The sequence below is a fragment of the Notamacropus eugenii genome, chromosome 2 (genome assembly GCF_028372415.1).
Source record: "Notamacropus eugenii isolate mMacEug1 chromosome 2, mMacEug1.pri_v2, whole genome shotgun sequence".
NCBI classification, from domain to species: domain Eukaryota; kingdom Metazoa; phylum Chordata; class Mammalia; order Diprotodontia; family Macropodidae; genus Notamacropus; species Notamacropus eugenii.
Genome location: NC_092873.1, coordinates 7,800,786 through 7,819,906, shown reverse-complemented (window position 1 = coordinate 7,819,906; position 19,121 = coordinate 7,800,786). Strand labels below are relative to the sequence as shown.

At 35.8% G+C, this 19,121-nt stretch overlaps 1 protein-coding gene across 1 annotated transcript in view; it reads left to right on the top strand.

The window, feature by feature from the left end:
- The first annotated feature begins 200 nt into the window (after positions 1-200).
- LOC140522462 (ankyrin repeat domain-containing protein 26-like) overlaps positions 201-19,121 on the top strand; it is a 34,532-nt gene continuing 15,611 nt past the window's right edge. The window contains exons 1-12 of the mRNA XM_072637898.1: positions 201-223; positions 379-493; positions 645-875; positions 2,353-2,459; positions 6,255-6,392; positions 7,324-7,454; positions 15,168-15,296; positions 15,352-15,380; positions 15,465-15,546; positions 15,651-15,695; positions 17,813-17,862; positions 18,560-18,698. Coding sequence (XP_072493999.1) covers positions 201-223; positions 379-493; positions 645-875; positions 2,353-2,459; positions 6,255-6,392; positions 7,324-7,454; positions 15,168-15,296; positions 15,352-15,380; positions 15,465-15,546; positions 15,651-15,695; positions 17,813-17,862; positions 18,560-18,698 — 1,219 coding nt within the window. The remainder of the gene's footprint in view (positions 224-378; positions 494-644; positions 876-2,352; positions 2,460-6,254; positions 6,393-7,323; positions 7,455-15,167; positions 15,297-15,351; positions 15,381-15,464; positions 15,547-15,650; positions 15,696-17,812; positions 17,863-18,559; positions 18,699-19,121) is intronic.

Sequence of the window (19,121 nt, the reverse complement as noted above, 5' to 3'; positions counted from 1 at the left end):
GTGACCCCTGACCCTCCTGCCTGCCCATTTTTAATGGAGGGGAAACTCCTTCCTTTTACTTGTAGTCTGCTTCCAGCTGACTTACTCTTTCTCAGTGACGTGGTGGGAGCAAATGCTGCTCTCTTCCAGTGAAATGTTCTTCTGAGTCTGCTATTTATTTCCCAGACGTTTTTGTTCATCATATCCGGTCAGAAGAACTAATGCACATTGTAGATGTCCTCGGGTGAGAAGGGTGGCCACTTATATTTATTTGGGCAGCGATTTCGATTTCAGGCGGAGTAACAATAATGCATTTTATGTTACAAGTATAGTACCTAATAAGAGTACAATTTTGATTTTCGTAATTACCAAGCATTGACTTAGCTCTCATTTTCATAGCACACCTCTACACCTGGCTTCTGCAAATGGCCATCCAGATGTTGTGTCTCTCTTAGTAGAGAGAAAATGCAAAATAAACCTGCGTGACAAGAACTATCAGACATCTTTAATGAAGGTATGCCCTAGTTAACCTTGCTGGTCTATAGAATGCGTTTGGAGTAAGAAAATGTGCTTTACTAAATTATTTAAATATCACTAATGATGTTTTAGTATACTAAATACTTTTTAGAGTATTGATTGTCTCTTTCTCTACATTCCATTCACAGGCAGTACAGTGTCAGCAGGAGGAGTGTGCAAGGATCCTGCTGGATTATGGTGCAGACCCTGCTCTGATGGATACCCATGACAACACTGCACTTCACTATGCTGCCTCTGGACTTAACACAGCCATAGCAGCAAAGCTGCTTAGACATACAATAGACATGGAAGCAAAAAACAAGGTAGAAGTCTACCTCTTGTGTGAGAAAATATTTTCTGAGATCAAATGTGTAAATCAGGTATTTTCCAATGCACATTATATTCTTGGAATCATTTCTTTAATGCAAGTATCTTAAAATCCATCTCTACTCAAAGTTCATTGGCTTTGGGAATTTTCTGATGGCCAGGCAAAACGGGGAGGAGACTCCATTCACAACGGAACTCTTAATGAGGAACTTCCCTCGACTGCTTTGGACCAGGGCCTGTTCTAAGATTTAATCTTCGAGTAGGGTTGTTAACCTGGGATCCATTAATTTCAAAAAAAATCACCATTTATTTTATAGTTCTTTCAATGTTATTGGCTTCCTTTGCATTCTCTGTATTTTAGGTATTTAAAAGCATTATTCTGGAAAGGGGTGCATGACACACACACACAAAAAGTTATGAAAACGTGACTTAGGGAATGGTTTGTAATGGTGAAATGTAAAGTGACTTCCCAGGCTCACCTAGCCACTCTAAGTGTCTCAGCAGCAGGCCTTGAATCTCTGTTTCACTGATTTTCAGTTTGGCTCTCCATTCAGTCCACCACATCTATCTCTCTAGAATTTTCTTTGCATGCTATATTAGGTCTGGTACCCAGAATTCAAAGGTTCCATCAAATATCTGTCTGCAATACTTTACATATAAACCTTTACCTATGATAGTACAATGTTAATTGGTCAAGAAGAAATGTCATAATTTTTTAAAAAATATTCTGTTAAAAATTTGTTCAGCATTAAACTGCAGACAGACATTTTACAAGAACAAATTCTTAAGTGTATGTAGGTGTGTTTTTTTTTTCTATTTCCTACACGCTATGCCGTTTCCTTTCTAGACTTATTGAGTATCTCCTGATTTTTAAGAAAAGGTTTGACTCTTCGTCACTGCTGCTCAAGAAAGAAAATAAAAATCAAAATATACATTAGGAGGGTTGTGAAGGGAGGGAAAATATCAAGAGAATGACTTTCTTCAAGGTTCAGCCACCTTAAGGCAAGATTTTCTTGAGTTTTGAGGCTGGTTGTAACACACTTCAGGGGAAAGGATGAAGAGAACTAGGCAACTTGAAAACTGACCAGAACTTAGTTGTAGCTTGGCCAAGTACTGGGGAAATAAGGATGACTGCACGCAGACGATCATTGATCATGACATGAAGACAGAGGAAAGGAAGGTACCCCTAAAAGATTAGGAAAATCTCTTACACATCCTGGTTTTCTACGTCCTGATCACAAATTAATAACTGGAAGCAATCCCAGAGGCTATCTAACTTCATTCCCTCATTTTACATGTGAGGAAATTAAGGCCCAAAGAAGTGAAATAATTTACTTACGGTCACATGGAAATTAACTAACAGAAGCTGGATTTATGCCCTGCTCTTCTCATTCCAGAGTTCCATTGTAGCCTACTTCCTTAGCATGTCATTAGCAAGTTCACAGGATGTTCACAACATGCCTTCAACTGAATTCTATCATATAAACAATTCTTGCATACCTTAACTTGATCTTTAATATGATTTTGCAGGAAGGCTGCACACCACTTTTGCTTGCAGTTAAAGAAAATAACCGAGATATGGTAGATCTTTTCTTAAAGAATGGAGCAAATGTGAATACATCGGAAAAGCTTGACAGGTACGGTAATTAAAGCTTCCAAGAAAAAAAGAGGTAACTGTTATTAGAGGAATAAGAACAACTTCAATCAGGGAACTCTTAGTGAGCAACAATAATTGAAATTGTTCATCACTGAGAAAGGGTGACAATGTGCACAAACATCAATTATGAAAAGGGCTACTATTTATGCTTCTGCAGCAGAGAAAGCCATTCATGTGGGCATGCCATCCACCATCAATTAGTGATTTATTTTCTCAGGTTTCATTGTTTGATTTTCAATGACTTAAGATCATCACATAGCTGTTTTGTGTACTCGTGATGCAATTGATTCTCTACATGAAATAATCTTCATGTCAATCATGAGAATTGATGTGTGTAATTTTTCCTTCTTCTTCCTTTCATTGTTCTTAAGGATATGTGCACTGACAAATACAAATCAATACAATAATAAGATGACTGACTTTCATGATCCTGTGACCTTATCACTGTGAATATTTATGCCACTGGCTGAGATTTTAGTCCTTCCATACTTTCTTATGCTACAGGATTTTTGTCCTAATACCAGAAATTCCACATAGAGGATCCAAGAAAGGCATTGAAGCCTTCTCCTGGTTCTTTTAATATTTGAGGACGATGGAAGCACTTACATTGTCACATTTTCTCTCTTTTATTCTTTTAAAATTTATTTATTTTTACTTTTCAATTTTTTGCAGTTTTCAAATTTTGAGTTCAAATTGCTCTTCTTCCTGGGCCTCCCCCTTTCCCAGGATGTTATGCAAACTGATATAGGCTGTACATGTACAATCATATTCAACCTATTTCTACACTGCTCATGTTTGACAGAAGTAGCAGAATAAAAGAGGAAAATCTGAAGACAGAAAAAACAAAAAACCAAAAGGGAGAGAAAATAGTATGCTTCCACCTCCATTCAGACTCCATAATTGTTTCTCTGGATGTGAATAACATTTTCTGTCATGAGACTTTTTCCCCCGGTTTTCTCAGCATTTTTTGTCAACTAGTGAATTCAGAAGCTGGAATCTTTGGATTTCTCATATAGAAGATTACTGTAGTCATTGACCCTGGTTCTTTGATACCAAACATATTCCACTAATCCTACACTCTGTTTCTCAGCCTGTCCCAAGTGGCTTTGATGATTGTCGATTTATACAATAGAATTTTATATATGGTAGAGATAGATCACCTTCACTTGTATTATTTTTGATTAATTCCCTTGGTATTCTGGACCTTTTGTTCATCCCGATGAATTTTATTTTTTAATTTCTATACAATAATTTTGGTAGTTTGATTGGTATGGCACTGAGTAAGATATTACTTTTGGTAGAATTGTCATTTGTATCATATTAACTTGGCCTACCAATGAATAACTGATATTTTTTAGATTATTCAGATCTGACTTGATTTGAGTGAAAAACGTTTTGTAATTGTGTTCATTGTTGGTTGGTTTGTATTGGAAGAGAGATTCCCAAGTATTTTATATTGTCACAATTCTCTTTCATCGCTCAATTCTTTGCACACTTTTCCTTCTACCTCTCTTATATGATTTTAATTTCCTTTCTGAGCTCTTCCATGAGCTCTCTCTGGGATTGAGCTCACTTCTCTTTTTGCTTTGCGATTTTGCCTATACGTGTTTTGGCGTCATTCTCCTTCTCTGAATTTTTTTCCTCCACATTCTTTGTGGCCACAATAACTTCCTATGGTCATTTTTTCCAATGACTTTTTGCTCGTCTTTTTTTCCCCTTTCTTTTCAATTTGAGCTCTGCTCACAATGTGGAAAGGGCACTGTTTCAGAATTTTGTAGCAGGGTCTCCAGGTCCTGGCTGTTTACCTGGTGCTGCAATGTTTTGCTGACTCGTGTGGGAGCCCTCTTTTACGGTGGTTTGCTCGGGGGATGGGAGTGGGAATGAAAGGCACTGCTGCAGATAGTAGGGTTCTGGCAGCTTACCTGATGCTGTCCCGGAGTTCTACTGCTGATGTTTGTCATGTGCTACGACTGGTGGAGTGTTCTTGAGTTTCCCTAGATGTACCCTGAAGTTCTTGGCATTGTAACCATTGGTGGCTGCCTGTTTCCTTAATCACCTGTAGGGATAGACCCTACCTGTTTGGCTGAGTCTATTCTGAGGCATGTCAGTTCTTAGAACTGGAGTCTGCCCACTCCCTATACTGGGACTCCGAATCTACCATTGCTTTGTTGAGATGAGGCTTGCTGCTGCCCTGTTGGGATACTTCCTGTCCTGGAGTATGCTCCCTTTTACCTAAGTGAGAAAGAACTTCCCTGTCAATCTTCCAAGGTTTGGGGGCTCTAAGATTGTTTCACCCTATACCTTTGATGGTTCTGCTGTGGCAGGATTTGTTTGAGGGCAGTATTTTATGGTTGTTTCGAGGTGAATATTGGAGAGTTATGGCGATTTACTGCTTACTCCATCATCTTGGATCGCAAAACTAAAAATAATCTTTTAAAAAACAAACCTAATATTTTAAAAGATAGGATAATATTAAGAGCTAATACTATATTTCATAACTCCATCAGTTTCAATCTTTCCCATAATCCTTTATTCCGCGCCACCCCCAAATATATTGTACTCGTTCCTTTTGCTATGTTTGGTATTGAGATTTTGGATCAGAGAAAAACATTTAAACAGAATCAACATTTCTACCTGCCATAAAGAGTTTATTAACACTTGAATATACCTTAAAATATCCATAATTTCCCCATATAATATATTTACATTACATGGATATTTTTGACACTACTTCCACCTTCCACAGAGTTAGCCTATTATATCGGTTATCACTGCGTGAGTGTTCACCCTTCCTTGCAGAGGAAGACCATGCCATCAGGGCAATACTGCCATGACTTGCAATTGACTTTATTTTGAGCGAGGGAGGGCTGTGCAGGTTGCCAGCCTCACATCTCCTCCAGAACCATCTGAATCCAGTGACCAGATATTCATCAGGATGACTGGAGATGACCCAGGATGAGACAATTAGGGTTAAGTGACTAGGCCAAGGTCACACACCTAGTGAGTGTCAAGTATCTGAGGTGAGATTTGAGCTCAGGTCCTCCTGACTCCTGCACTCGTGCTCTATGCACTGCACCACCTCGCTGCCCCATGAGTTATCACGAAGTAATCAAGGAACAGCACACCTCTACGTGACATTACTGATATACCTACAATACTGCCTTAGGCAGAAAGACAGTGAATTATTCAACATAACACAAACTCGGAACTTCAGAAGATCTCTGTTTTCACGATTTTGGATATTTTCTCTACTAGTGCAGCTTGTAATCACACTAACTCTTTATCAACTGCCTTCATGGGTTAATGGGCCTTCCTGAAATCCAATGGTCCTAGCTATCTGGTGATGAACCTTTCTTCAGTTACATGAGCTTGTCCATAAACATTACTTTCAAAGAGCCTCCACTTTCCTTTCAAGGCTAGTAAACAAGTGGAAACTTGGTGTAGGCTCCCTTGAAAGTTCTTCACTTTTGTACACAAGTTACTCTGATGCACTACCTTCTTGTTGTCATGAAAATCTTGAATTGGACAGTTCCTGCTAGAACTCTAAGAGGACAAAAAATACCCCTCTCAATCCTGTCTTTCCTTCTTTTCCTAACTGCCATTTTTCATGCTGCATATAAGCACAAAAAGTACTCATCCCTCACGAAGTATTCATGTTGCACATGCGTATAACCTCATATATGAGATATCCTCTTGTTGCAACATATCGAGAGAAATCTAATTACGTGTGACTCCTTTAAATTCTGAAATGTCGATGGTTTCTTTGTTATTCTAGAACAGCCCTGATGATTGCTGCCCGTTGTAAACCAACAGGTGTAGTCAGTCTTCTTCTTCAATATGATATTGATCTCTCTTGCCGAGATGCATTTGGACAGACAGCTGAGGAACATGCTGCTTTCAGTGGTCATTCCATGTAAGTATCAACGTTTTAATTCTAATAATTTGTATGGAATTGCATTGAAAATCATTTCTCCTCTATACAAAGGAGACTGTCTGGGACTTTCATAGTTGCATAATATGGCAAGCATCTGGCAAGCATACTTCAAGGCACTGTGAAGAAGTTGGTCCAAAGGCCAATTTCGGTTATCCAAGTTCAGGAGGACATAAGCATGAGACGAGTTACAAAGTAGAGTCAGGGTATGTGAGATCAGATTTTTCAGAAGTAAGGATAACGAGGATGATAGGTGCCATTTTTATAGTTCTATAAGGTTTTCCAATGTTTTCCATACATTTTAGTATTTGATCATCCCAAAAGTTCACTTCACAAAAATTTATTTATAAAGTCTGCTTTAAAGACACGGTTTTTTTTTCCTGTTTGTTTCTTAATCTTTGCTGATACCTCCAGTTATAGTAGATTTAAAGTTAGTTTTAGGAAAAGCCACATGATATGTTGGACACCTGAAAGTGAGTGACAGCTAAAGAGAATAAGTAATAAATATAATAATCAACATCAAAATTTACAATGAGGCAGTTTGGTCAGGGGAAAGAGTGCTCTAATTGGAATCAGAGGACCTGAGGAAAAATGATGCCTCTCACTTTATGGATCACCCTGGAGAACTGTTAACCTTTTCTGGAACTCAGTTACTTAATCTAGAAAATAAAGTGTTTGGAGTAGATGATCTAAAGCTCTGAATCTATACTTCTCTATTACTGTGACTCTGAGTACATGTATACTAGGTTTAGGCTGAATAATTAGCTATACCCTACAGACTTTATCAAAAGAATAACAACAATTTTGCTGATAATCTGATTATTAAAGTCTAAGGTATGCAGAGACCCGGTACGTATAATTTTATCTTGGTTGATGTAGAAATATTTTGTTTTATCTTTTACTTTGTACATAGTCATTACGAACTAATTTATCAGTATGGACAACAGAAGGCACTTAATCAGCCCCTTTCACTCCAAATCAGCAGTTTGGAAAGGGCTGCTGATTCCAGATTTACCGTGACTGGACCTGCCAACGATCAGGAAGGTAAGAGTGACAAATTAAAAAAAATAGCTAATTTTAAAAAATAATGAAAGAGCAATCTTTAATTTCATATATATTAAATATTTATGTATATAAATATATGTATATATGTTCTATTTCCATTTTATACTTTTAAAGGGTAGGAATTGGTCTATTTTTGGTTATTTACTTAATTATCCTTGTAGGTTGATTATCCTGAACAAAACAGCCTCAAGGTATTTTGTGTTATTAATGTCTGCTTTCTCCAAAAATTTCTTTAAGCAAGTTACAATAACAATTATCAGATTTCTCCATTGTTCTAAATGTAATTAATGAAATCATGTGAAAAATTTTGAACATATTTCACATGTATTATATGTAGTGATATTAGTTATTTTTGATGCTAAAACATGGGAAAAATAAGTACGTAAACGTCTCCTGTAACTGTAGCATGTTCACACACAGAGGCACACCGACACAGATGGGCTCATCTAATATTTGGACATATAAAGGCAGAACGGTAAAACAGCTGGAGAGCAAAGCCTTCTTCCTTTTTGGAAGTCTATGAAAATCACTTATCCAAGCTTTGGAAATGGATACATTTTAAACGTTTCCAACATTTCTAAATGTTCATAAAGCTTTCATTTCAGAGATACCAAAGAGGATGCAAAAGACACAGAAGTTAGGGGGAACAGGGGACAAAGGTTTGAAAGGTAATACATATATGTTCCTAGATTTTTGGTAGATATTTGCACATGTGCCCACTTCCAACATCATCCTAGGAACACTTCCAATCTCCTGATTCAGGCCGTTAAACTTTCAAAGAGAAGAGATTTTTCTGAGTGGTTGCCTAATATTGAATCCTGCCAGCTGGGCCATTGGGAATCTCAATGACCTGGGCTTGCAATAATAACTTCATCCCGTATTTATGAGTTTTCTGTTTCAAATCAATTTACCCTTTACCTTGTGAGAAAAGCAGTGTGGGTATTCTGTTTACTTCCATTTGAATGGTGATGAAACTAAGGAGCAGTTAGCTTAGATGCCTTGCTCATGCCAACAGAGCTCCAAAGAAAGTGTGATCATGCGCATATTACACTACAGATCTGAAAGAGATGAGCTATGTAAATCGTTCCTTAAAAGAAATAAGAAATCACAATGGCACAAGAAACAGTATTTAATTTTAAGTATATCTAGTACAGTCTAAAATCACATCCTTTTCAGAAAACATTCCTTGCTTATAGCTTGTCAGGTGATGAATGAACTTCATTTTTCTTCGTTTTCTTCGTTTGTAAAATAGTATATCTCTAGCTACATACATGCAAATAGAATGAACTTTTAAGATTAAAAATGTCAAGTTGTATTCCTCAATTTCTATTATGTTATCTAGAGAAAGAAATTTAATCAAATTTTTTGAAATTCCAAATCAAATTGTAATAAAAATAATTGTACTTAGGAAACTCAATGAAGGTGGAATGTCTATGAATTTCATCAAACAAGAAAATTTATAGTCTACAAGACGGAAATAAATATAGGGAAAACTGAAAGGATTGTTACTGATAGAACTATTCATAAGTAGGTTTGTGACAGATATCTGAATGCAGACACTGACTTTATGAAATATATAATAACCAGAATCATTTTCTATAGAAACCCAAATCAGAGTGTAAGCGCAACCATAGTAAGGTTAGAATTTTAAAAGCTTCAAACAACTAGGGATAGGAATAGGAAGAAAAAAATTTCTTTTTTTAAATATATTTTTATTAAATATGTATGCTTTCCTTGAAATACTCATTCTGTACCATAAGACATTTATTTGTTCTATCTCATTTATGTTCATCAAAGAATTAGTAAAATTTGTTATCTGATACACGAGTGTGGCAGTACAGCATAGCTTCATGCAGCATTAGACAAAATTGGTGATGACTTTTTTGAACTTGAGGAGTCACTGAGCTGTGACCATGAACCTCAAATCTTCATTGTTTTGAGGGGAAGATGAGAGTAGTAATAAAGTGAGGACATATTTTCTTGAGTTTTATTAGTAGTGAACCCTTTGCGTACACATTTTCTTATAAATCATATTGGCAAAGGAAACCAGGCTCTTATCATGAAGTATGAGTGTGATAGAGTTCCGATCCTGGGGCCTGGTAGTCATTTTTCGTTCCCTGAAGCAACATCTTCCTTCCTTGTAATTATTTCTTGTTTTCTTTTGTTCACATTAATTGAGAATAAGCCCAAATTATTTGTCAGAGAAATTCGAAATTTTCTGGTTTTCTGGCATTTTGACAAATTATTGTATTCTGGGGTGGAGCATTCCCTAATCAGTAATTCTCATTTCTTTGATATTTTAATTCAGGGTTATGGTAGCAAAGTCACAAATTATCCCAAAACATTGCAATCCAAAAGTCTTTTTTCTCTCTCTCCCTGATGATTGATATTCAGTTTTGTTTTCATGAAGCCATTACTTTAATTGAGTAATGTCATCTTGTTGCACAACTCTTCATGGGTAATACAAATTGGAAATGCTGACAAGTAAAAGTTGTCCTTCCCAAGTCAGACAGTGCTGTAGTGTAGCTAGATAAGACAGGCAGGATTTAGGACTAAGTGATCTAGTCCTGGCTCTGCCAGGTATTGTGTTGAATTAAGAAATCCAGTGCTCTTGTTAATTACTTTTCTCTTCTTGTCCTTAGCTTTAGGAAACAATGAGATGAATTTCAGTTTAATGAGTGGGTTATATAAATGTCTGCCTCAGGATACAAGCCCATATCACACAATTCTTTTTGGTGATAAAGACAAGACTTGTATTTCCGTTGGCATGAATTATCTCCTTCTGCAAGAGCAGGTTAGCACCTTCTGTGAAACTTCGGGTGGCAGAGAATTGACTTGAGCACTGAAAGGTGAAGGGATATATTAATTTTCACGTAGGCAATATCACAATCAAAGGTGCAACAATAATCCTATATACAAAAACTTGCACAGTAGTACCTGTTTCTTGATGCATTTACCTTTGTGCTCCCCTCCAGAAGGGCTCTAGAGCACGGCCCCATATTTCAGCGGACCAGAGGACCTGACTTTGACTATACATACATACATATTTATGTATGTGTGTGTATCTATGTATACGTGTACATATACATATATATCAATAATTGAAAATTCCCAAAGTTAATAAAAAGTTTTGCATATGTTCATTGATGCAACCAATTCCTCTTGTCAAACTAATTGTAAATACTTAATAAACAAGAAACCCCTGATAAAAAAAAAGCTTTGAATTTAGTAATATATTGTGGACTGATGAATAGTAAAGGTAATTATATAGTTTTGTATATTAAACAACATCTTAAGACGTTTTTGGACTGATATATAGTAAAGTCATTTAATATTTCAAAATAGACAATGGCTGATGTAGGAATTTAAAGATGTAAAATTTCTTCCTCTAAGGACATGAACGAATTGGGCATGCAGGTGAAAAAGCCAGAACAAGAAAAAATTGAAAATCCCCAAGTAAATCCCCAATCAGAAAGACTGAAAACCAGAAGAGAGATTAATAAAATGGAAATTAAGAAAACTATTGAAGTCATAAATGAAACTTTAAGTTGGTTTTATGAAAAACCACAAAATTGAGAAACCTTTGAGCCATTTGATAAAAAAAACAAAACAAAACCAAAGAAGAAAAGCAAATTACACTATCAAAGATGAAAAGGGTTGAAGTCACCTACAATGAGCCGGAAATTAAAACATTAACTAGAAATTACTTTGCCCAACTGTATGCCCATAAATTCGACAATCTAAAGGAGATGGATGACTATTTTAAAAAATGTGAATTGCCCAGATTAACAAAAGAGGAAGTTGAGTAGTTACATAACCCTGTCTCGGAAAAAAGAAATTGAACAAGCCATCCATGAACTCCCTAGGAAAAAATCTCCAAGTTTGGATGGATTAACAATTGAATTCTATCACACATTTAAGGAACAGTTACTTCCAATATTATATCGAGTATTTGGGAAAATTGGCAAAGGAGTCCTCTCAAAGTCGTTTTATGATGCAAATATCGTTGTGATACCTAAACCAGGAAGGGCCAAAAGAGAAAAAGGAAATCCTGGACCAATTTCTCTAATGAATATTGGTGCAAAAATTTTAAAAAAGATTTTAGCAAAAAAAAAAAATACAGCAACTTACCTTGAAAAGAATGGTTCATTATTAGGAAAACTATTAACATTATTGATCATGTCAAAAACTAACAGAAACCACATGATTATCTCAAAAGATGCAGAAAATCCTTGGACAATATACAACACCCATTCCTATTGAAAAGACTGGAGAGCATAGGAGTAGATGGAACTTCCCATAAAATAATAAAACAATAAGTAGTATCTACCGAAAACCTTCAGCAAGCATCATATGCAAGGGAGATAAGCTAGATGTACTTGCAAGAAGACCAGGGGTGAAACAAGGATGTCCATTATCACCCATGTTATACAATATGGTACTAGAAATATTAGTGGTAGCAATAGGAGAAGAAAAAGAAAAGGATGGAATTAGAATAGGCAAAGAAGAAACTAAGCTATCTCACTTTGCAAATGATATGATGATATACTTAGAGAATGCCAGAGGCTCTAGTAAAAAACTACTTGAAATGATAAATCATAAACAACTTGGCAAAGTTGCAGGTTGCAAAATGAACAGATCTTCTGCATTTCTATATATTATTAACAAAGCTCAAGAGCAAGAGATAGAAAGAACAATTCCTTGTAAAGCTAGGTTAGACACTATAAAATATTTAGGAGTCTACCTGCGAAGAGAAATCCAGGGATTATCTGAATACAATTACAAAACCGTTTTTGCACAAATAAAGACAGGTCTAAGTAAGCGGAAAAACACTAGTTGCTCATGGCTAGGCCAAGCCAATGTTAAAAAAACATGACAATTCTACCTAAGTTAATTTACTTATTCAGTGCCATAACAATCAAATTATCAGATAATTATTTTCTATAGCTAGACAAAATAAGATCAAAATTCGTCGGGAAGAGAAAAAGGCCCAGAATATCAAGCGAACTAATGAAGAGAAATACCAGGGAAGGTGACCTTGATCTACCAGATCCCAAATTTCATTATAAAGCAACAATCATTAAAACCTCTTGATACGGGCCAAGAAACAGAAGGGCAGACCGGCCGTATAGCTTACGTCCTTCCGACGCAGTGGTCAAAGAATATAGCAATCTACACTTCGAGAAAGCCAAGGAACCCAGTTTCCTGGGATAAGGACTCACTACTTGACAATAATTGCTGTGACAACTGGATAACATTGTGGTGGAAACTAGGGTTAGAACATTGCCCAAAACCGTACACAGGAATAAATTCCAAATGGATACATGCTATAGGAATAAAGATTGATACTATAAATAAATTAATGGAGCAAGGAATAGTCTATTTTTCAGATTTATGAAGAAGGGAAGAATTTTTGACTAAACAGGAGGTGGAAAGCATTATGAAATTCAAAATGGAAAATGTTGATTCCATTAAACTGAAAAGCTTTCTACAACCAAACCCAATGCAACGAAGATTAGGAGGAAAGCAGAAACCTGGGAAACAATTTTTGCAATTAGCGTCTGTGATAAAGGCCTCATTTCTAAAATAGATGGAGAAGTGAGTCAAATGTACAAGAATAGAAGTCAATCCCCAGGCCATTACCGGTCAAAGGTTATGAATAGGCAGTTTTCAGAGGAAGAAATAAAAGCTGTCTAGAGTGATATAAAAAAAGCTCTCAAGAACTTTTGATTAGAGAGATGCAATTCAAACCAACTCTGAGATACCACATCACAGCCATCAGGTTGGGTAACATGAGAAAATAGGAAGATGATGCATGTTGGAGAAGATGTGGGAGAGTTGGAACACTAATCTCTTGTGGGTGGAGCTGGGACCTGATCCAACCATTCTGGAGAACATTTTGGAACTATGTCCAGAGAGCTAAAAAATGTGCACAGCCCTTGACCTAGAACTACCGCTTCTAACACTGTATCCCCAAGAGATCACAAAAATGAGAAAGAGTCCCAAATGTACAAAAATATTTATAGCAGCTCTCCTTTGGGTGGCCAAAACCTGAAACTCTACGGGATGCATATCATTTAAGGAATAGCTGAATAAAGTGTGGCACAGGAATGTAATGGAATACTGTTTTGCTATAAGAAATGATGAACAGGAAGATTAATGAGAGGCCTGGAAATAGTAATGTGAAAAGATTGTGAGTGAAAGGAACAGAACCAGGAGACCTTTGTACACAGCAACAACCGCTATATGGGAGGAATTTTTCTGCTAGGCGTAGCACTTCATTGCAATGCAGGGATTTACATAATTTCCAGTGGTCTCTTAAGGCAAAATGCCTTCCACATGCAGGGAAAGAACTACGAAATTTCATCACATAATGAAGCAGATCATTTTCTTTTATATTCTGTTTTGATTTGTTTTAGGATTTCTCTCATTCGTTTTAACTCTTCTATGTAACATGACCAAGGTGAAAATATATTGAATTGGAATGTAAGTGTAGAATCTATAACAAACGGTATGCTGTCTCAGCATGGACATGGGGAGATACGGGGTTACAGGGAGGGGGGAATCTAAGATATATGGAAATGACTGTTGAATACTGAAAACAAATGATATTTTAAAAGTATACAATAGTTTCAAAGCTTCAAATTTTGATTTCTGAGATATATCTCCAACATGTACATAGCTTTCTTTTTCATTAATGGTAAAATACATATGTGGAAAGGGTGTTTATATATTAATAACTTTGAATTACTAAAGGAGATGACTAAAACAATTTTTCTTTCTTGAAATAACTCTCCAAATGGCAAAAGTTTTTCCATCATGTCTTAAAAATATTTTATATACGTTCTTTCCTATATGGATAAACTAAACTTAAAAAGTAGCTTTTATATTTTTATAGTTTTGAACATACACTTCCATTAATTTTACATTTTCTCCCCCTCCTTCCCTTTCCCCCTCCTCAAGACATTCTGCAATCAGATATAGGCTGTACATGTATTTTCCTATCAAACGTTTTTTCACATTAGTCATGTTATATAGAAGAACTGGAGTGAATGGGAAGAGCCATGACAAAGAAAATAAAACGAAAGGAAAATTGTCTGCTTGACTCTGAATTCACACTCCTTAGTACTTTCTCTGGCTGTGGACGGCACTTTCCGTCATGAGTAAAGAAAAACCTTTTAAGACTGATAAATTAATGGATACCAGAGGTGTAGAGATGCCAGTAGGCAGCACTGGTAAGGAAAGAAATGAAACTGTATTATTAACTGTTATTCTACAAGTGTGCATCGAAGTGGATGTATTCAAAACATAATTCTAGCTCTTTATTTCTGAGATAAGAATATCATTTATACGTTGTTTGAAAGTACCTTATTGTGACTGCTTACATATTACGCGAATTTCCAAATTATACAACTAATTAAGGAATCATCCACACTGGGGTCCCTTGTGATATAATTGCATCAATCACTGCCATTGTTTGGAAGATATGATGCTGTGTTGCAGCATCAACTTCATAAGAGCCCCCTGGGAATCTTGAGTATCCATCCCTTCAAAAGAATCACCTTTACATGTGTCACTGTGGAGCATGTTATGTACTGCTCCATATACAAATATGTAAAACCCTTGAAGTAGGGTCTACTTGAAATGTGCGTTGCATGTTGTGTTAACACTATATTCTTGTTTTATTTCAAGAACTGATAATTGATTCTAATTGCTGTGATGCAAACGCCATAACCGGAAGTACACCAAATTATGGCTTTCATTCTTTAATTCACATAAGGGTATCCAACAAGGCTATTCGTTTTGTGGGAAGTTGTGATGGTATTATATTGCTGAAATACACTTGTTGATAAACCTTTCATTCTTTTTCTTTCAGATTCTCTTGAGAGACATCAAAATGTGAAGGTAATAAAAATGATACTGTTAATTTACATCTGATATTTATTCAAAGCTTTCAATATAACTATCTTCTTCTTATTGGTTTCATAGTCCATTCAACCCACTACAGAAAAGCATGTTTATTACACGAATGATAATCTGGGAAATGGAGTTCAGGAAAAACGAAAGTCATGTAAGTGTCCTAATTCTATAATTTAGGAAGAAAGAAAGTATATTTTTAAAAACGTAAATATTCATATCCTTTTTTCCTTCCATTTCTCCCTACTTATCTTACAGATTTAGTGGAAGAAAGGAACTTAGATGACTCAGATGATATTGACGGTATTGTCTCATTTTCCCCTTTTTTACAAGTAGGAGATTAAGTGATTTTTATTTTCAAAAAATCACACCTAATAGGAGATGTGCCCTGCAGTTTTCAGTTTTTGCTGTTGTGTTATGAGTACCGTATTTCAAGTGGCATTTTTGTACTTGCTGCCTCCTTTCTACATTTCCCAAAGCCACATAAATTGAGTTATGTATGTATTATCGCAATTCAAGTTAGTATTTATTAAGGAACGATTATTTATCATGTGAATATCACATTCTTGCTGCTTTATTGGACGATGGAAAGATAAAAACAAACAGTTTTTTTGCCTCAAGAAATTTACTTTCTCTGAAGGGGTACAACGTACAAACTGTGTTAAAATGTCAGTAGTATGGAAGGTAAGGGAGAAGAATTACACTGCTCCAGGAAAATTGAGGGGTGAGAGATCAGGAGAAAGGGTATTGGTTGTGGAAGAAAGGTTTCATAGCCCCGAGAACTGCAGCAATAAGGTACCACAGAAGGATTGAGAGCAAGAGAATGGCCAGTTCAGGGTCTTAAAGAGATTACTTGATGACTTTGTGTAGAAGGAAGCAGAGAAGGTAGAATTCAGAAATATGAAGACTGCTTAGTAAGCTATGGCAAAAATCCAGGTAAAAGTTGAGGAGTTCGTGAAATGGGGGTTCTTTGATACTGATGAAAAGGGAGAGGATGACAGATGTGATGGAGGTAGAATCAACAGGGACTTAGCAGCTTTTGCATGTGTATGTTTCTTCATACACACACATACATGTATGGATGAGAGGAGTATCAAAGATACGGGCCCATATTCCTGAGAAGATGGCATGCGTTTACCAAAGATAAAAAGTATTAAAGACTGTAGATTTAAGAGCTGGAATGGAGAGAAAAGAAAATGATGAGTTCAGACTTGTTCATGTTGAATTTGAAGCTCCAGGAGGACATACAGGCTGAGAGATCCAGGAGCCAGTCCCAAAAGATGGTGCCCAAAACACAGAACAGTATTTAGGTGTGGTCTGACGAAGGCAGGGGTCAGCTGGATTTATATCTCCCTTCCTCTGAACGTGATTTCTATTTTGATGAAATCTAAAATTGCTTTGTCTCTCACGGCTATTATATTGATTCAGAGAAAGCACATCATCCAAAAAACTCCCAAGAAATTCTGACAACCATTTCTATGTAATTCTCTATCCTGTTCTTGTACTTGCGTTTGTTATTCTGTCCAGAAAGATGACTTGTAGGAATTTGTCAAATGCTTTTCTGAAAGGGAGGCAAAGTATAATGACAATAATACCCTGTTCCGTCAGTCTAGTAAGATTGTCAAAATGTGAATATAGTCTGCTATGACGTGTTCTGACCCTATCTCAAGAAATCATGAGAGTTGCTAACAAATAGCATCAGAGGAGGTTATCCATGAAGCATAGAATTTGAACAGTATGTGATCACGATCATGTAAGGTCAAGAAAGAGTAAGAACGAGGATAAAGGCTATCAGATTTAGCCTTTAGAGACCATTGCTAATCTTGGAATCAGCAGTTTCTGTAGAAGGTTAGATCCAGGGCAGACAAAAGGGTTTGACAAATGAATATAAATAACTCTACTACTTGGACAGTGAAAAGGAGGGCAGATATCAGATAATATATTCCCCACATTCCGTGAAGGCTAGCAAGCCTCTCTCCTGCTCTTTCATCATTGAGAAAAACAAGTAACCCAATGGATTGATTACTCCTGGCCTAACTACCAAAATGATCACACATGACCATTGTTCATTAGTTTACCTTTAATTTTCAAATTTTACAATTTCATCTGGAATGAATACATAAATCAATCCTCACAGCTTCCTGTGATTTGGTATAAAATGAACATCTCACAAGCTACTTAAAATGCAGCAGTTGATTGAGATTACAGAATAATTTGATGAATGCATGATTAGTGAAATCGAATTTTCTTATATTCATTCCTTTCTTGAAAAGAGAATACAATGGATAACTTATAGCTGTCCTGATTGCCACTGCTGATAAGAGGGGGAGGTTTCATTTCTATGAGAAAAATGCTTCTGAATAAAATCACCTGTTACTTAAACATTAATGCCCATTTAACCCAATAATTGGAATTTAAAGGATCATCAGAGGAAAGTCAAGAAAGTTTTGATAAAAGTGACCTGGAACAGGTATGTAATAATAATATTCCAATTTCTGATATTTTGTATTATGCAAAGTGCCTTTCATGCTAGTTTGCTTGCAAGACTTTCATAACTTGGTTTACTTTTCAATGCTTTTTGCAATAACTTTAGAAAATAATGCATGTTTCAGTGACAACGAATAGGAATAGTTAATCTGAAAATGAATAATTTTAGAAATTGTCTCCTAGTCAAATATGTCCATTGTGAATGCTAGAAATTTGATGATAAAGCTGGAATTTACTTCATTTCTCCCTATATATTAAAGAAGAATGTTTATAATCAGGAAGATGTGATTATATATATTATACATATGATATAATAATATATGATTATATATCGTTATTTTATATACGTTATATGATATCATACATGATATCATATATATATATGATAATTTTCACAAGATTCCTAAATAATGTAGCTTCTAATTGGGTTAGGTGGCATACTAGGTAGGGTCAATAAGACCTAATTTTGAATCCATCCTTGGATTCCTAGCTGAGTCTATGATACTGGACAAGCCACCTTACATTTGTAAAATGATTATGAATATTGCTTGTCTCACAAAATGGTTGTGAGAATGCCACGAAGTTTTGTGAAAATCTGAAAGTGCGACAGAAATGTTAGCCATTGTTGTTCTTTAAATATTTGTTTTTTTAATTTTCCCCTGCTGTCATGTATTTTACAGGACACAGTACAGATGGATGCAAACAATTGTGATGACCTCACTCAGTCTTCTGACACAGCTACAGAGGGTGATGATTTACCTGCCTTAAACTATAAGAATGTTTTGTTAGTGATGGAACAACTTAGTGTTGGTTGTGATGGTACGAACGTTTTACAATTTCCTAAGAAAATAACAATGTTCAACAGAAACCAAAGATGTGTGTGTATGCAAGAAGATACCACTGAAGTCCTAACCCATTTTCTCATAGCAAAGTAGAGGTCAGCTTAATCTCTGGCAGGCCTTCACCAAAGAATCACTAAGTACCTATTGTGTGCTAAATATTCAAAGTTTAGATAAGTTTCCTCATTCAATGTGCAATCTAGTACGGAATATAGCCTACACAGATAACTCAAAAATTAATATGTATATTCATATATATATGTATATGTACATATACGTATATATGTACCATATATGTGTGCATATATATGCATATATATATATATGTATGTTTGAGAAGCACAGTCATATTGCTGTTTGAGGTTCAGTGGGGGAAAGACTATCAACATTACAAAATAAATAA